This window comes from Sturnus vulgaris, chromosome 18 (assembly GCF_052056855.1).
Source record: "Sturnus vulgaris isolate bStuVul1 chromosome 18, bStuVul1.hap1, whole genome shotgun sequence".
Taxonomy (NCBI): Eukaryota; Metazoa; Chordata; class Aves; order Passeriformes; family Sturnidae; genus Sturnus; species Sturnus vulgaris.
In genome coordinates, this window is record NC_142260.1 from 5,937,594 (window position 1) to 5,948,259 (window position 10,666).

The following is a 10,666-nucleotide window of genomic DNA, read 5'->3' on the forward strand; positions in this document are numbered from 1 at the left end:
CACTTTGATTTAGATGATATGCTGGCTGATTCAATATCAGATGAAAATAACAATTTCATTCCAGATTTGGTGTTTGGATGAGGCTTGGAGAAACCTGGTCTAGTGGAAGGTGTCCCTGCCCACAGCAGGAGGTTGTAACTCAATGAGCTTTGAGGATCCTTCCAACCCAAACCATTCCAGAATACTGTGACATTTTTGGTGTTAATATTTTGGTGCACAAGCATTGCATATGTGAAAAACCCCAAACCCTCCAGTCAATGCATTACCTCACCCTGTGCCAGGTCCATGGGGAAATCCAGAGTGATGGAGCTCTCCTAGAGACATGGATTAACTTGGCATGGAGAAGAAGCTGCTCAGTTGGATTAAATCAAGGCCGGATCAAGGTAGTTTGCTGATTTATTGATGACACAAAACTCACAGGGTCACTCAACTGAATCCAAATCTTGCTGATAATTCCCTGGTTATTATTTAGTCCAGCTGCCTGGATCAATCCCCCTGAGCTGTTTATGCTCCTGTCCTCTCTTATCAGCTGTGCTGAACCCCCATGGCAGGGACCCCAAAGGTCCTCAACTCACACATCCACAGATGTGGAGACAACATCCTCAAGTTGCACCAGGGGAGGTTTTGGTTGGATAGAGGGAAAATTCTTCCATGGAGAAGGCTGTCCAGCCCTAGATCAGGCTGCCCAGGGCAGTGCTGGAGTCCCCATCCCTGGAGGGATTTAAAAAAGCCACGTGGATGTGGCACCTGGGGACATGGATTAGTGGTGATCTTGGCACTGCTGTGGGAATGGGTGGACTTTGATGATCCTAGAGGATTTTTCCAACCCAACCAATTCCATGACTATGATCAGGACCATGAACTGGTTACTCCTTATGTAACTCCTGCTGTTTTCACAACCTTCTGCTCCTCCCTGCCACCCTCTGGTCTTTGCTTAATTTAGGTGCAGAAAATATTGTAAAATTTTTCTTTAAATAGGACTAAAGATTATTTTAAATGTTTTATTTAAGACATTAACCCCCATAATTACTTAATAAACATTAAGGTTATTAAGAATAAACATTATGAAATAAAATCATTAAAAAAAAATTAAATAAATGTTAAGGCATTTAAGACATAAGCCCCAGAGCAACTCTTTTTTCCTCCCAGGCCTTACAACTATTGTTTGTCAATAGAAAAAAATACTTGAAAAAATTCAATATTTGAATAATAGTTTGAGAAACCATTCAATGACTTTGTCCAGCTGGTCTTGCCTTGACCATCACCCGCCCTTTAAACAAGACCATGAGCCCATAGTGAATAAAGCCCTGAGTCTGTGGCCATGGCACTGTCACTGTGTGTGTTGTGGCTTCCTGCTCGAGCTGCTGCTCTCAACACCAAAAGGTTTTGGGTGGTTGTGCAAGTGGGGACTGGGGAAATGAGGGTGACCTGTGTCCAATTTGTGGGAACAGCACCTGCTCATGAGAGAGCAGGAGCCACTGCATGGGAAGGAGATGGAATGTCCAGCACTGAGGTTTGCTCCTGATGGACACACCCCCCTCAGGGGTCATCCTGTGTCCCTGCCCATGGCAGGGAGTTGGAATGGGATGAGCTTTAAGGTCCCTTCCAACCCAGCCATTCCAGGATTCTCTGGCTGGTGCAGTTTACTCCCCATGAGTCTTCTGAACCCATTCTGAAGCACAAATTGCAAAATGTCTTTTGAAAATGAGCTTTCCTGGTCAAAAAGGGGCAGATAGGAACCATATAAGCTTGGAAAAGGGAAAATGCTGAGCATTGCCCATGGGGAATAATTGTCCCAGCCACTGGGACAGGAGAGCAGCTGTGGAGGTTGTGGTGGCCACCAAGATGGAGATGAGCCATCAATACCTCCTGGGGGCAAGGACATCCACCAGCAGCTGGAGAAAAGCATTAACAGCCACTCAGGTGATTTCTGCAATGAACCTCTGACTGAGAGCTGGAGCAACAGGGAAGGAAAAGCTTCTTTGGGAGGGTGAGGGGAGAAGATAAATATGGAATTAGAGAAAAAATTAAAAATCTTTCCAATTCAAGCCTTTAGCAAAAATCCTTGCTTTGGTGTTTCCTCTTGACAGCGTTGTGTTCACAAATGGCATTGCTCAGGCTCTGCAGGCATCAATTCTGATGTGCTGTGGGCATCCCATGCCTAAAACTCCAGGGAGGAACCTCGGGATGGATCCCAGGGACTCTGGGGAAGGCTCATTCTGTGTTCAGGTGCCTCAGAGAGCCTGTGGTAATTGGTCGCATGAGGATGGGGTAAAACTTAAATATTCCAGCCACGTCAGAGGATGGAAATGGAAAATTTCCTCATTTTGGCCAGATCGATGGAGCTTGTGGACTTCAACTCAAGGACCTGTGAGTATCTTATCACTCAGAGAGGGTGAAATTTTAAGTGGTTTTGAGGCAATTTTTTCCTGAGTGGGGAAAATTTTCCTTCCCAAGTGTTTGCAGAAGCAGGAGGCTCTCCATGAAGGTTTTTATGGAATATAATAACAAATAACTCCAGGAAATTGCAAAGGTCCTTCCTGATGGCAAAACATGTACTCCAGTACATCTGAACCTTCATGCCTAACTCAAATTTTGGATGAATATTCCTCATATCAGCAGAATTAGGAGGCACACTCTGGGAAAATTGACTGAAGGGTCAGTTTGAGCTTAAAAGTCTTAAATTCAGCTCATCATTATCACCAGAAAAGGCAAAAATAAATTGCAGCAGGAGAGTTCCTGTGGAGTTTTCTTTTCATTCAGATTAGCAATTGCAACCCATCTCCAAACCCTGGGCTGTCTCTCAGTCCCTGAATCTCAATTTCTTACACCAGTTATTTTTAATTCCCTGTGATCCCAGGAAATTATTTATATATTCCAAGAGATAAATTTAAATATATATAAAATTCGAATATATAAAATTATATATTATATATAAAATAAAATAATATATTAGGAAAATATTTATATGTGTTTAGTAATTATATCTGTAACTGCATATATAAAATAAAACAAAACTCTATATTAACTTTATGTGTATTAAAATGTTCATATTTTTAATTTTATTTCTATACATATATAAATATATATATATATATATATATATATATATATATATAGTGGGAAATAAATCCTCAAGCTGCCATTTAAGTCCCTGAAACTAATTGAGTTGATTTTATCTAATTATGTTTATTTACCGGTGCAGGTCTCCTCCTTAAAGAGCTTCCACAGTCATCCATTCCCAAGGGAATTTCCTTCCTCCAGGGCTGGGCAGTGACAAACCCCTCGGTGTTCCTGTGAATGAAGACTACAAACAGCAGGATTTTTGATGCTCTTTGTGAGGGTAAATTATTCCTGTCTTCCACACTAATACTGGCAGAAATCTGGGTTTATTTCTCCCTGGAAATTTTGGTCTGGGAGATAAAATCTGATCAAGAAAAAAGGGCCCTGAGATGTGAGGAAACGTGAGTTTTACCCATAATAAGGCTGCAAGGAGTTGATCTGTTGCAAGGAGAGGGTTTGAGGTGGGAGCCTGTTCTCACAACAAATAATCATCCAGGCTCAGGGTCTCTGAGGTGAAACCCAGGAATTTATCATGGAATCCATGGTTTGGGTTGGAAGGGACCCTATGGGTCCTCCAGTGGTGATCCATGGGCAGGGACCTTGCACTAGCCCAGGTTGTTCCCAAGCCCTGTCCAACCTGGCCTTGAAGATCAATCATTTCGTAGCAGCACTACCTGGATTATTTCCCAAATTACATCTATTTATTTATATTTATTTGAACTGTATTATCTTAATTAATCCCCCAGTTCGTCATGGTACCACAGCATTTTTGGGGCCTCCAGACTTTTAAAACCCTTTTCTTTCTCCACACTTCTCACAGGAATGACACAAGTATCACCATATTTAAAGGGGTTTTTAATACAAACACCCTGTTTGAATCTGAATTTTAGTTTCACAGGAAGGAAGGGAAGAAATTAGTTTTATTTTTATTTGTTCTGACTCTCCTAAAAAAAATTTTAAAGATGTCCTGATCTCTCACCAGTGTTTTGTCTCCTTTGGATCTTCTAAACCAATGAGGTTTGGGGTTATTTTTGTTGTTTTCAGTTTGTTTTTTAGATTGATAACGGTTTCTAAAGTCAGGATAAATTACTGGAGTTTAATGCTTTGAATGTGATTAGTAACAACCCCCTTAACTTCTTCAGGAGATGGAATTAACCTTCCACTGTGCAAAGTGATGTATCAAACCAAATTGGTGGCTAAACCAGACTAAAACTATTGAAAACAAACCTGGTAGTCAACTTTGGCTGCTTTAAAATGTATTTTGAACCAAACAGTAAATTCTGCAGTTCCTGCATCTCCAGGCTGTGTTTGCTGATAAAAACATAGGCGTTCATAACATGTTTGTGCAGAAAGCTGGAATACCCTGACTCTGCATCTCTGCTTTCCCACAGCACCTGTGCTAGGATGGCAGCTGAAGGAAATGGAACCCCCAGTGCTCACTTTGTCCTGCTGGGATTCTCTGAGCTGGGCAATGTCCAGGTTGCCCTCTTTGTGCTCTTCCTGGTGATGTATGTGATCACCGTGCTGGGGAACGTGGGGCTGCTGCTGTTGATCCGGCTGCTTGCCCAGCTCCACACGCCCATGTACTTCTTCCTGAGCAGCCTGTCCTTGCTTGACCTCTGCTATTCCTCCTGCATCACTCCCAGGCTGCTGCGGGATCTCCTGGCTGAGGACAAGGCCATTTCTCACGCCGCGTGCCTCACGCAGTTCTGTTTCTACGTGGCCTTCGCCACCACCGAGTGCTACCTCCTGGCTGCCATGGCCTACGACCGCTACGTGGCCATCTGCCAGCCCCTGCTCTACCCCCTCTCCATGTCCCCAAGGATCTGTGTGCTCCTGGTGGCCGGCTCGTGCCTGGCTGGGGTCACCAACGCCGCCCTGCACACGGGCCTGGCCCTCAGGCTGAGCTTCTGCGGCCCCAACGCCATCGACCACTTCTACTGTGAGGCTCCCCCGCTCTTCGCCCTGTCCTGCACGGACCCCGCTCCCAACGAGCTGGGCATGTTCCTCATGGCTGGCTTCAACCTGGCTGCCACCATCCTGGCCATCCTCGTCTCCTACGCCTCCATCCTGGCCGCCGTGCTGGGCGCGCGCTCGGCCGCGGGGACGCGCAAGGCCCTCTCCACCTGCGCGTCCCACCTGGCCGCCGTGCTGCTCTTCTACGGATCCCTCCTGTCCATGTACTCCCAGCGCAGCTCCAGGAGCTCCCGGCTCCGGGACAAGGTGGCCTCTGTGTTCTACACCATGGTGACGCCCATGCTGAACCCCTTCATCTACAGCCTGAGGAACCAGGATGTGAAGGCCGGCCTCTGGAGGCTGATGGGGAGCAAACATTCAGCTGGAAAATAGTATTTCCTTTTTTTGTGTTTGCTGCCTGGTGATATTCTAATTTCAGGAATTCAAGCCCTTCTTGACCACTTGTAGAGCTTGAGGACCAGGGACTCTATTCTGATTACAGCTACTGTGACCACTCCCTTCTTTTAGAATGTAAAAAAAGATAAATTTTTCTTTTTTCAATAATAAACATGGTTGTGATACCTGGATCTGACTCTCTGGGTTGTTAGACATCATGATATCCCAGATGATGTAAAAATAAAATGCAGCAGGAGAGTTTCTAAAGTGTATTCCCTTCTTCCCAATTAGCAGTTGCAGCTCTTCTCTGAATTCCAAGCTGTTTCCCAAACCCCGACTCTCCATTCTCCAGTTCTTTTTACTTCCCTGTGATGCCAAGAAGCCAATTACATATTTCAAGGTCAAATTTTTATATATTTAAAGTTATATCTATTTTATGGAAAAACATATAAAGAAATTCTATAAACAAACTTCCTTTATATACATAAAGAAATCTATATTAAGATCTTTATACATATAAATAAATATATTTATGTGTGTGTATATATATATATATAAAGAAGTGAGACATAAACCCTCAGAACCTTCAGCTTCTGTTGAACTTAGTGGAACTGATGGTGTTTGCTTACCAGTGCAAGTCTCCTGCTGAAGGAGCTGCTTCCAAAGTCATCCATTCCAAGGGGCATTTCCTGATGGTGGGAATTTCCCACCATCACAGGGTGGACAGTGACCCAGCTCAAGGCCCAAGCTTTCTCAGAGAGAAGAGAGCTCTCATCTGGCATCTCCTATGGATCATGGTGGAATTAAAACTGTTGCTCCCTATTCTGGCATTTTGTGAATATTTTGGTTTTATTGCTACATTAGTTTTGCTTACTTTGGGGCAATTGTGTGATTTCCCCTCTAAAGTAAACCATGAGCCACAGAGGAAGGAAAAATAAACTCTGGGAACTACAGTGAACCTGAGCACAGAAGGAGAGGCAGGAATGCTGACCAGAAACAAACATGGGGTAGAAACAGTTACAGAATCCCAGAATCCTTTAGGTTGGAAAAGCCCTCTAAGATCATGGAACCCAGCTGTTAACCCAGCTCTGCCAAGGCCAGCACTAACCCCAGGCTGAGCTCAGTCTGTAAAGGAGAGACCTGAGAGCCCCTTCCAGAGCCTAAAGGGGCTCCTGGAGAGCTGCAGAGGGACTGAGCAAGGGCCTGGAGTGGCAGGACAAGGGGGAATGGCTTTACAGTGACAGCATTTAGGTCGGATATGGGGAAGAAATCCTTCCCTGTGAGGGTGCTGAGGCCCTGGCACAGGATACCCAGAGAAGCTGTGGCTGCCCCATCCCTGGAAGTGTCCAAGGCCAGGTTGGATGGGCATTGGAGCAGCCTGGGATAGTGGAAGGTGTCCCTGCCCATGGCAAGGGGTGGCACTGGATGAGGTTTAAGGTCTCTTAACATGGTCCATGCCAACACATTGACCCTCCAGTTTTTTTGTTCCAGAGCCTGGATCTGACAAACAAAGCAGCTGGAGAAGTTTACTTTGTCTTTAACAAGGAAGAAAGTTTCTTCCTTGTTTTCCTTTGCTAATTAGTCTCTCATGGCTCATTAAGAAGAATGAAAGAAGTTGTTGAAAAGCCCTCTGAGAAGTTCCATGATGATGATTAAGAAACTTTTGTGTCAAAGCCCAGAAGATCTTGTTAAGCTGGTGATCCCTGGAAGGGTGGTTGGTCTCCCAGGATCACTTCTTGCTCTGGGAATGGGAGCAGCATCTATTGTGGTGGAAATAGCTGTGAGCACCTGTCTGCTGGGACCTGGAGCTTAGACCTGCTCAATTCTTCATTTAAACTTGAAAATCTTGAATGGAAGGAATGGGTTTACACCGGATATAGGAAAGAAATACTTCCCTGGGAGGGTGCTGAGGCCCTGGCACAGGGTGCCCAGAGAAGTTGTGGCTGCCCCATTCCTGGAAGTGTCCAAGGCCAGGTTGGACAGGGCTTGGTCTACTGGGAGGTGGCCCTGCCCATGGCAGGGGGTTGGAATGGGATGAGCTTTAAAGTCCCTTCCCACCCAACTTCGATATCAAAATCTTTGTCTTGCCAAGCCCTTGATCATTTAATTATATCAATTCCAACTTCTTCATCCACGTCCAAATCCACCTTTCCCATTTTCCCCTAGACCTAAAACATCTCTTCTCCCGCTCTTTTTTTCCCAGAGAACAAGGAGACTACTCACCTTCCATTTACTTTTCAAATGGAAGTGAATTCTCATGTAAGTCCTCAGAACACAACATCTACACAACACAACACCAAAAAGTTTTCTGCTTCCACCTTTCCCTGCCCCAGCCAAGGCTTATCCCTCTGCAGAGTCTGAACTCATCCCATCCCCAAAGGTGTCAACAGGTGAGGGACAACCAAAATGAGGGGTGTGGAGAAGAGGAGGAAGAGGAGGAAGAGGAGGAAGAGGAGGAAGAGGAGGAAGAGGAGGAAGAGGAGGAAATGTCTGCTGAGTTTATGCAGACCACCTGAATTGTGAAAGAAATTGCACTCAGTGCAATTGTGCAGCATTGCACTCAGTTTGCCCTCAAAAAACCAAAAAACAAAAAACCAAATATCCTTTGGAATTCGCTAAGATGAGCAGAAAGTAGGAGGGTTTTTCCATTATAAGTGCCTGCCTGGAAAAGATGAAGGATTGCTCCCAGTGTTGTGGCTGTCCCTGTACCTTTTTTATTGAGCCATGATTTGGAGAACTGTTGGTTTTGGGGTATTTTAGGGCCTTTTCCAGACCCAAACAATTCCCAAATATGCATAGATCAGGTGTTAAGGATTCTTTCACTCATGGAAGCCAGACATGTGCTTAAATTTTGGGTGGAACACTTGTTAGGTTTTCATGCTGTGTTTTTGCACTTGGACACTCACATTCCCCTTGATATTCCAAGGTGTATCTTGGGGTCCTGACTTGCATTAGCTTTTTTTCCTTCTAAGTCAGGAAAAAATGCATTTTTAAGCCTTTTATCTTGTTTTTTAACCAATCAAATTTAAAAATACTCTTACCCTTCCCAAATGTTCTCTCCCACCCAAACAACTTGACTCTGGTAGCTATGAAAAATTTTATTGGAGTTTAGGGATAAAGACAATAATCTTGCAAGAAACTTACATATTCATAATTGGAAAAATAAGTTACAAATCAACAAAATCGTAATTTATGCTTCCCAAGAGAAAGAGAGGAATAATTGGAGCAATACTCTAGAATCATTCTGAGTGATTTCTTCTGACAGCCTTGTGGCTCTAAAAGAAATTCAGGTTTGAGGCTCCCACTCCCGTTTCCTTCCAAGGAATAAGTGACTTTGGGGTCTATTTCTCCAGGATAAATATGTAATTGAGTTTTGTGAGAAACTGTAGAAGAACCTATATAAAATTTTAAGGATCAGGAGAAAATCCAATTATTTTTATTTTTTTATTCTTGCTTTAGGGGAACAGTTTACTTCCACAAGGGCATGGAGTGGCAGGACAACAGGGAATGGCTTTAAGCTGTGAGTAGGTTTAGATGGGATTCTGGGAAGAAATTTTTCCCCACGAGGGTGGGGAGGCCCTGGCACAGGCTGCCCAGAGAAGCTGTGGCTGCCCCATCCCTGGAAGAATTCCAGGCCGGGTTGGATGGGTTTGGAGCTGCCTGGTCTAGTGGAAGGTGAGTGTAGGATGGAGTGTAGGACCAGATGATCTTTAAGGTCCCTTCCAACCCAAAGCATTCCAGGATTCCCTGATGCCACGAGCTGTACCTCTCTGATGCCGGCAGAGGTTTAACATCCTCCTCCTGCACTTCCCCAGCGCTGCCCTCACCTCCGTGTTCCTCAGGCTGTAGATGAAAGGGTTGAGCACGGGGCTGACCACGGTGTAGAAGACAGAGGCCACCTTGTCATGGCCTCCGTGCCAGGACACCGGCTGCAGGTACATGAAGAAGAGGCTGCCGTAGAACACGGACACGGAGGCCAGGTGTGAGGCGCAGGTGCGGAAGGCCCTGGCCCTGCCGGGCGCCGAGCGCGTCCCCAGCATGGCGCGGAGGACGCGGCCGTAGGAGAGCACGATGGCGGCGCCGGTGCCCAGCCCGTTGGCGGCGGCCAGGCCGAAGATGGCGAGCTCGCGGCCGCGCGTGTCGGAGCACGCCAGCCTCAGCAGCGGGCCGGCGTCGCAGAAGAAGTGGTCGACACGGAGGGGCCCGCAGAAGGAGCCCCCAAAGGTGCAGCCGGTGTAGAGGAGGGCGCTGAGGGAGGCCACCAGGTAGGAGCAGGCCACCAGGCGCCGGCAGGAGCGGGGGGACACGAGCAGGACGTACCTCAGGGGGTGGCAGATGGCCACGTGCCGGTCGTAGGCCATGGCGGCCAGCAGGTGACACTCGGCCGTGACAAAGAGAGCAAAGAGGTGGAATTGGGCCACGCAGCCGGCCCAGGAAATGGTTTTGTCCCCAAATAGCAGATCCGTGAGCATTTTGGGGGAGATGACGGTGGAATAGCAGATGTCAGCCAGGGAGAAGTGGGCGAGGAAGAAATACATGGGGGTGTGGAGGCTGGGAGCCACCCAAACCAAGCCCACCAGCCCCATGTTCCCTGCCAAAGTGACGATGTAAATCAACAGAAAAAGCCCAAAAAGAGGGGCCTGTGCCCAGGGAGTGTCTGTAATTCCCAGGAGGATAAATTTGGGCTGTGTGTAGTTTCCTCCCATGGTCAGGTGTTACCTGCTGAGGCAAAGGGAAGAAATACATCAAAACCCAGAATTTTGCTTTTGGGTCATATTTAACTCCAATCAATCACTATTTTAATTGCCATACTTTGGAATATTCCATATATTTTCCAAACATAAATTCTATACTTTTTTATTTATCAGTTGAGGTGCCTATAAAAGAACACAGAGCTTGAAGAAACACAAATGGCAAATTTGCTTTTCTGTGCTTGGATAGCTAAAATTATGGATTTATTCTGGCAATTAATGTTAATTAAGAATGAAGAAAAAAATCAGATATTTATTCCCTTTTGGTTTGAAGGAAATTTGTTTCAGAAGACACCCTGGAGGGATCTCATTGGAGATAATGTAAACCTGGAGAGGAAGAAAGTCCCAGTGCTAGTGAAATCCCAGATCACACCACATTAAGAACATTTTTCCTTGGCTTTTAATTATTAATCGAGTCCATCAAACTGTTATATAATATATCATTCACACTGGATAAAAATCACATGGATAAATTAATGTTTTATACCTTTCTGAGCTCC

At 45.6% G+C, this 10,666-nt stretch overlaps 2 protein-coding genes across 2 annotated transcripts; one reads left to right on the top strand and one right to left on the bottom strand.

The window, feature by feature from the left end:
* Nucleotides 1-1,546: 1,546 nt before the first annotated feature.
* LOC106854659 (olfactory receptor 8J2-like) lies at nt 1,547-10,121 on the bottom strand. The gene is made up of 2 exons (XM_088175740.1): nt 9,223-10,121; nt 1,547-1,658 (listed from the first exon to the last, which is right to left on the bottom strand). Exons 1-2 carry the CDS (start codon nt 10,119-10,121, stop codon nt 1,547-1,549), a joined length of 1,011 nt encoding a protein of 336 aa, XP_088031866.1.
* On the top strand, nt 4,438-5,412 carry LOC106854658 (olfactory receptor 5AP2-like). The gene has a single exon (XM_014878696.2). The coding sequence runs from the start codon at nt 4,468-4,470 to the stop codon at nt 5,410-5,412; it is 945 nt and encodes a 314-aa protein (XP_014734182.2). The 5' UTR covers nt 4,438-4,467.
* Nucleotides 10,122-10,666: the final 545 nt, after the last annotated feature.

Coding starts and splice junctions, on each gene's coding strand:
- LOC106854659 (XM_088175740.1), bottom strand. CDS start 10,121: ATGGGAGGAAACTACACACAGCCCAAATTTATCCTCCTGGGAATTACA. Junction 1,659..9,222: donor GTGAGGGCAGCGCTGGGGAA/GTGCAGGAGGAG, acceptor TGGGTTCAGAAG/ACTCATGGGGAGTAAACTGC.
- LOC106854658 (XM_014878696.2), top strand. CDS start 4,468: ATGGCAGCTGAAGGAAATGGAACCCCCAGTGCTCACTTTGTCCTGCTG.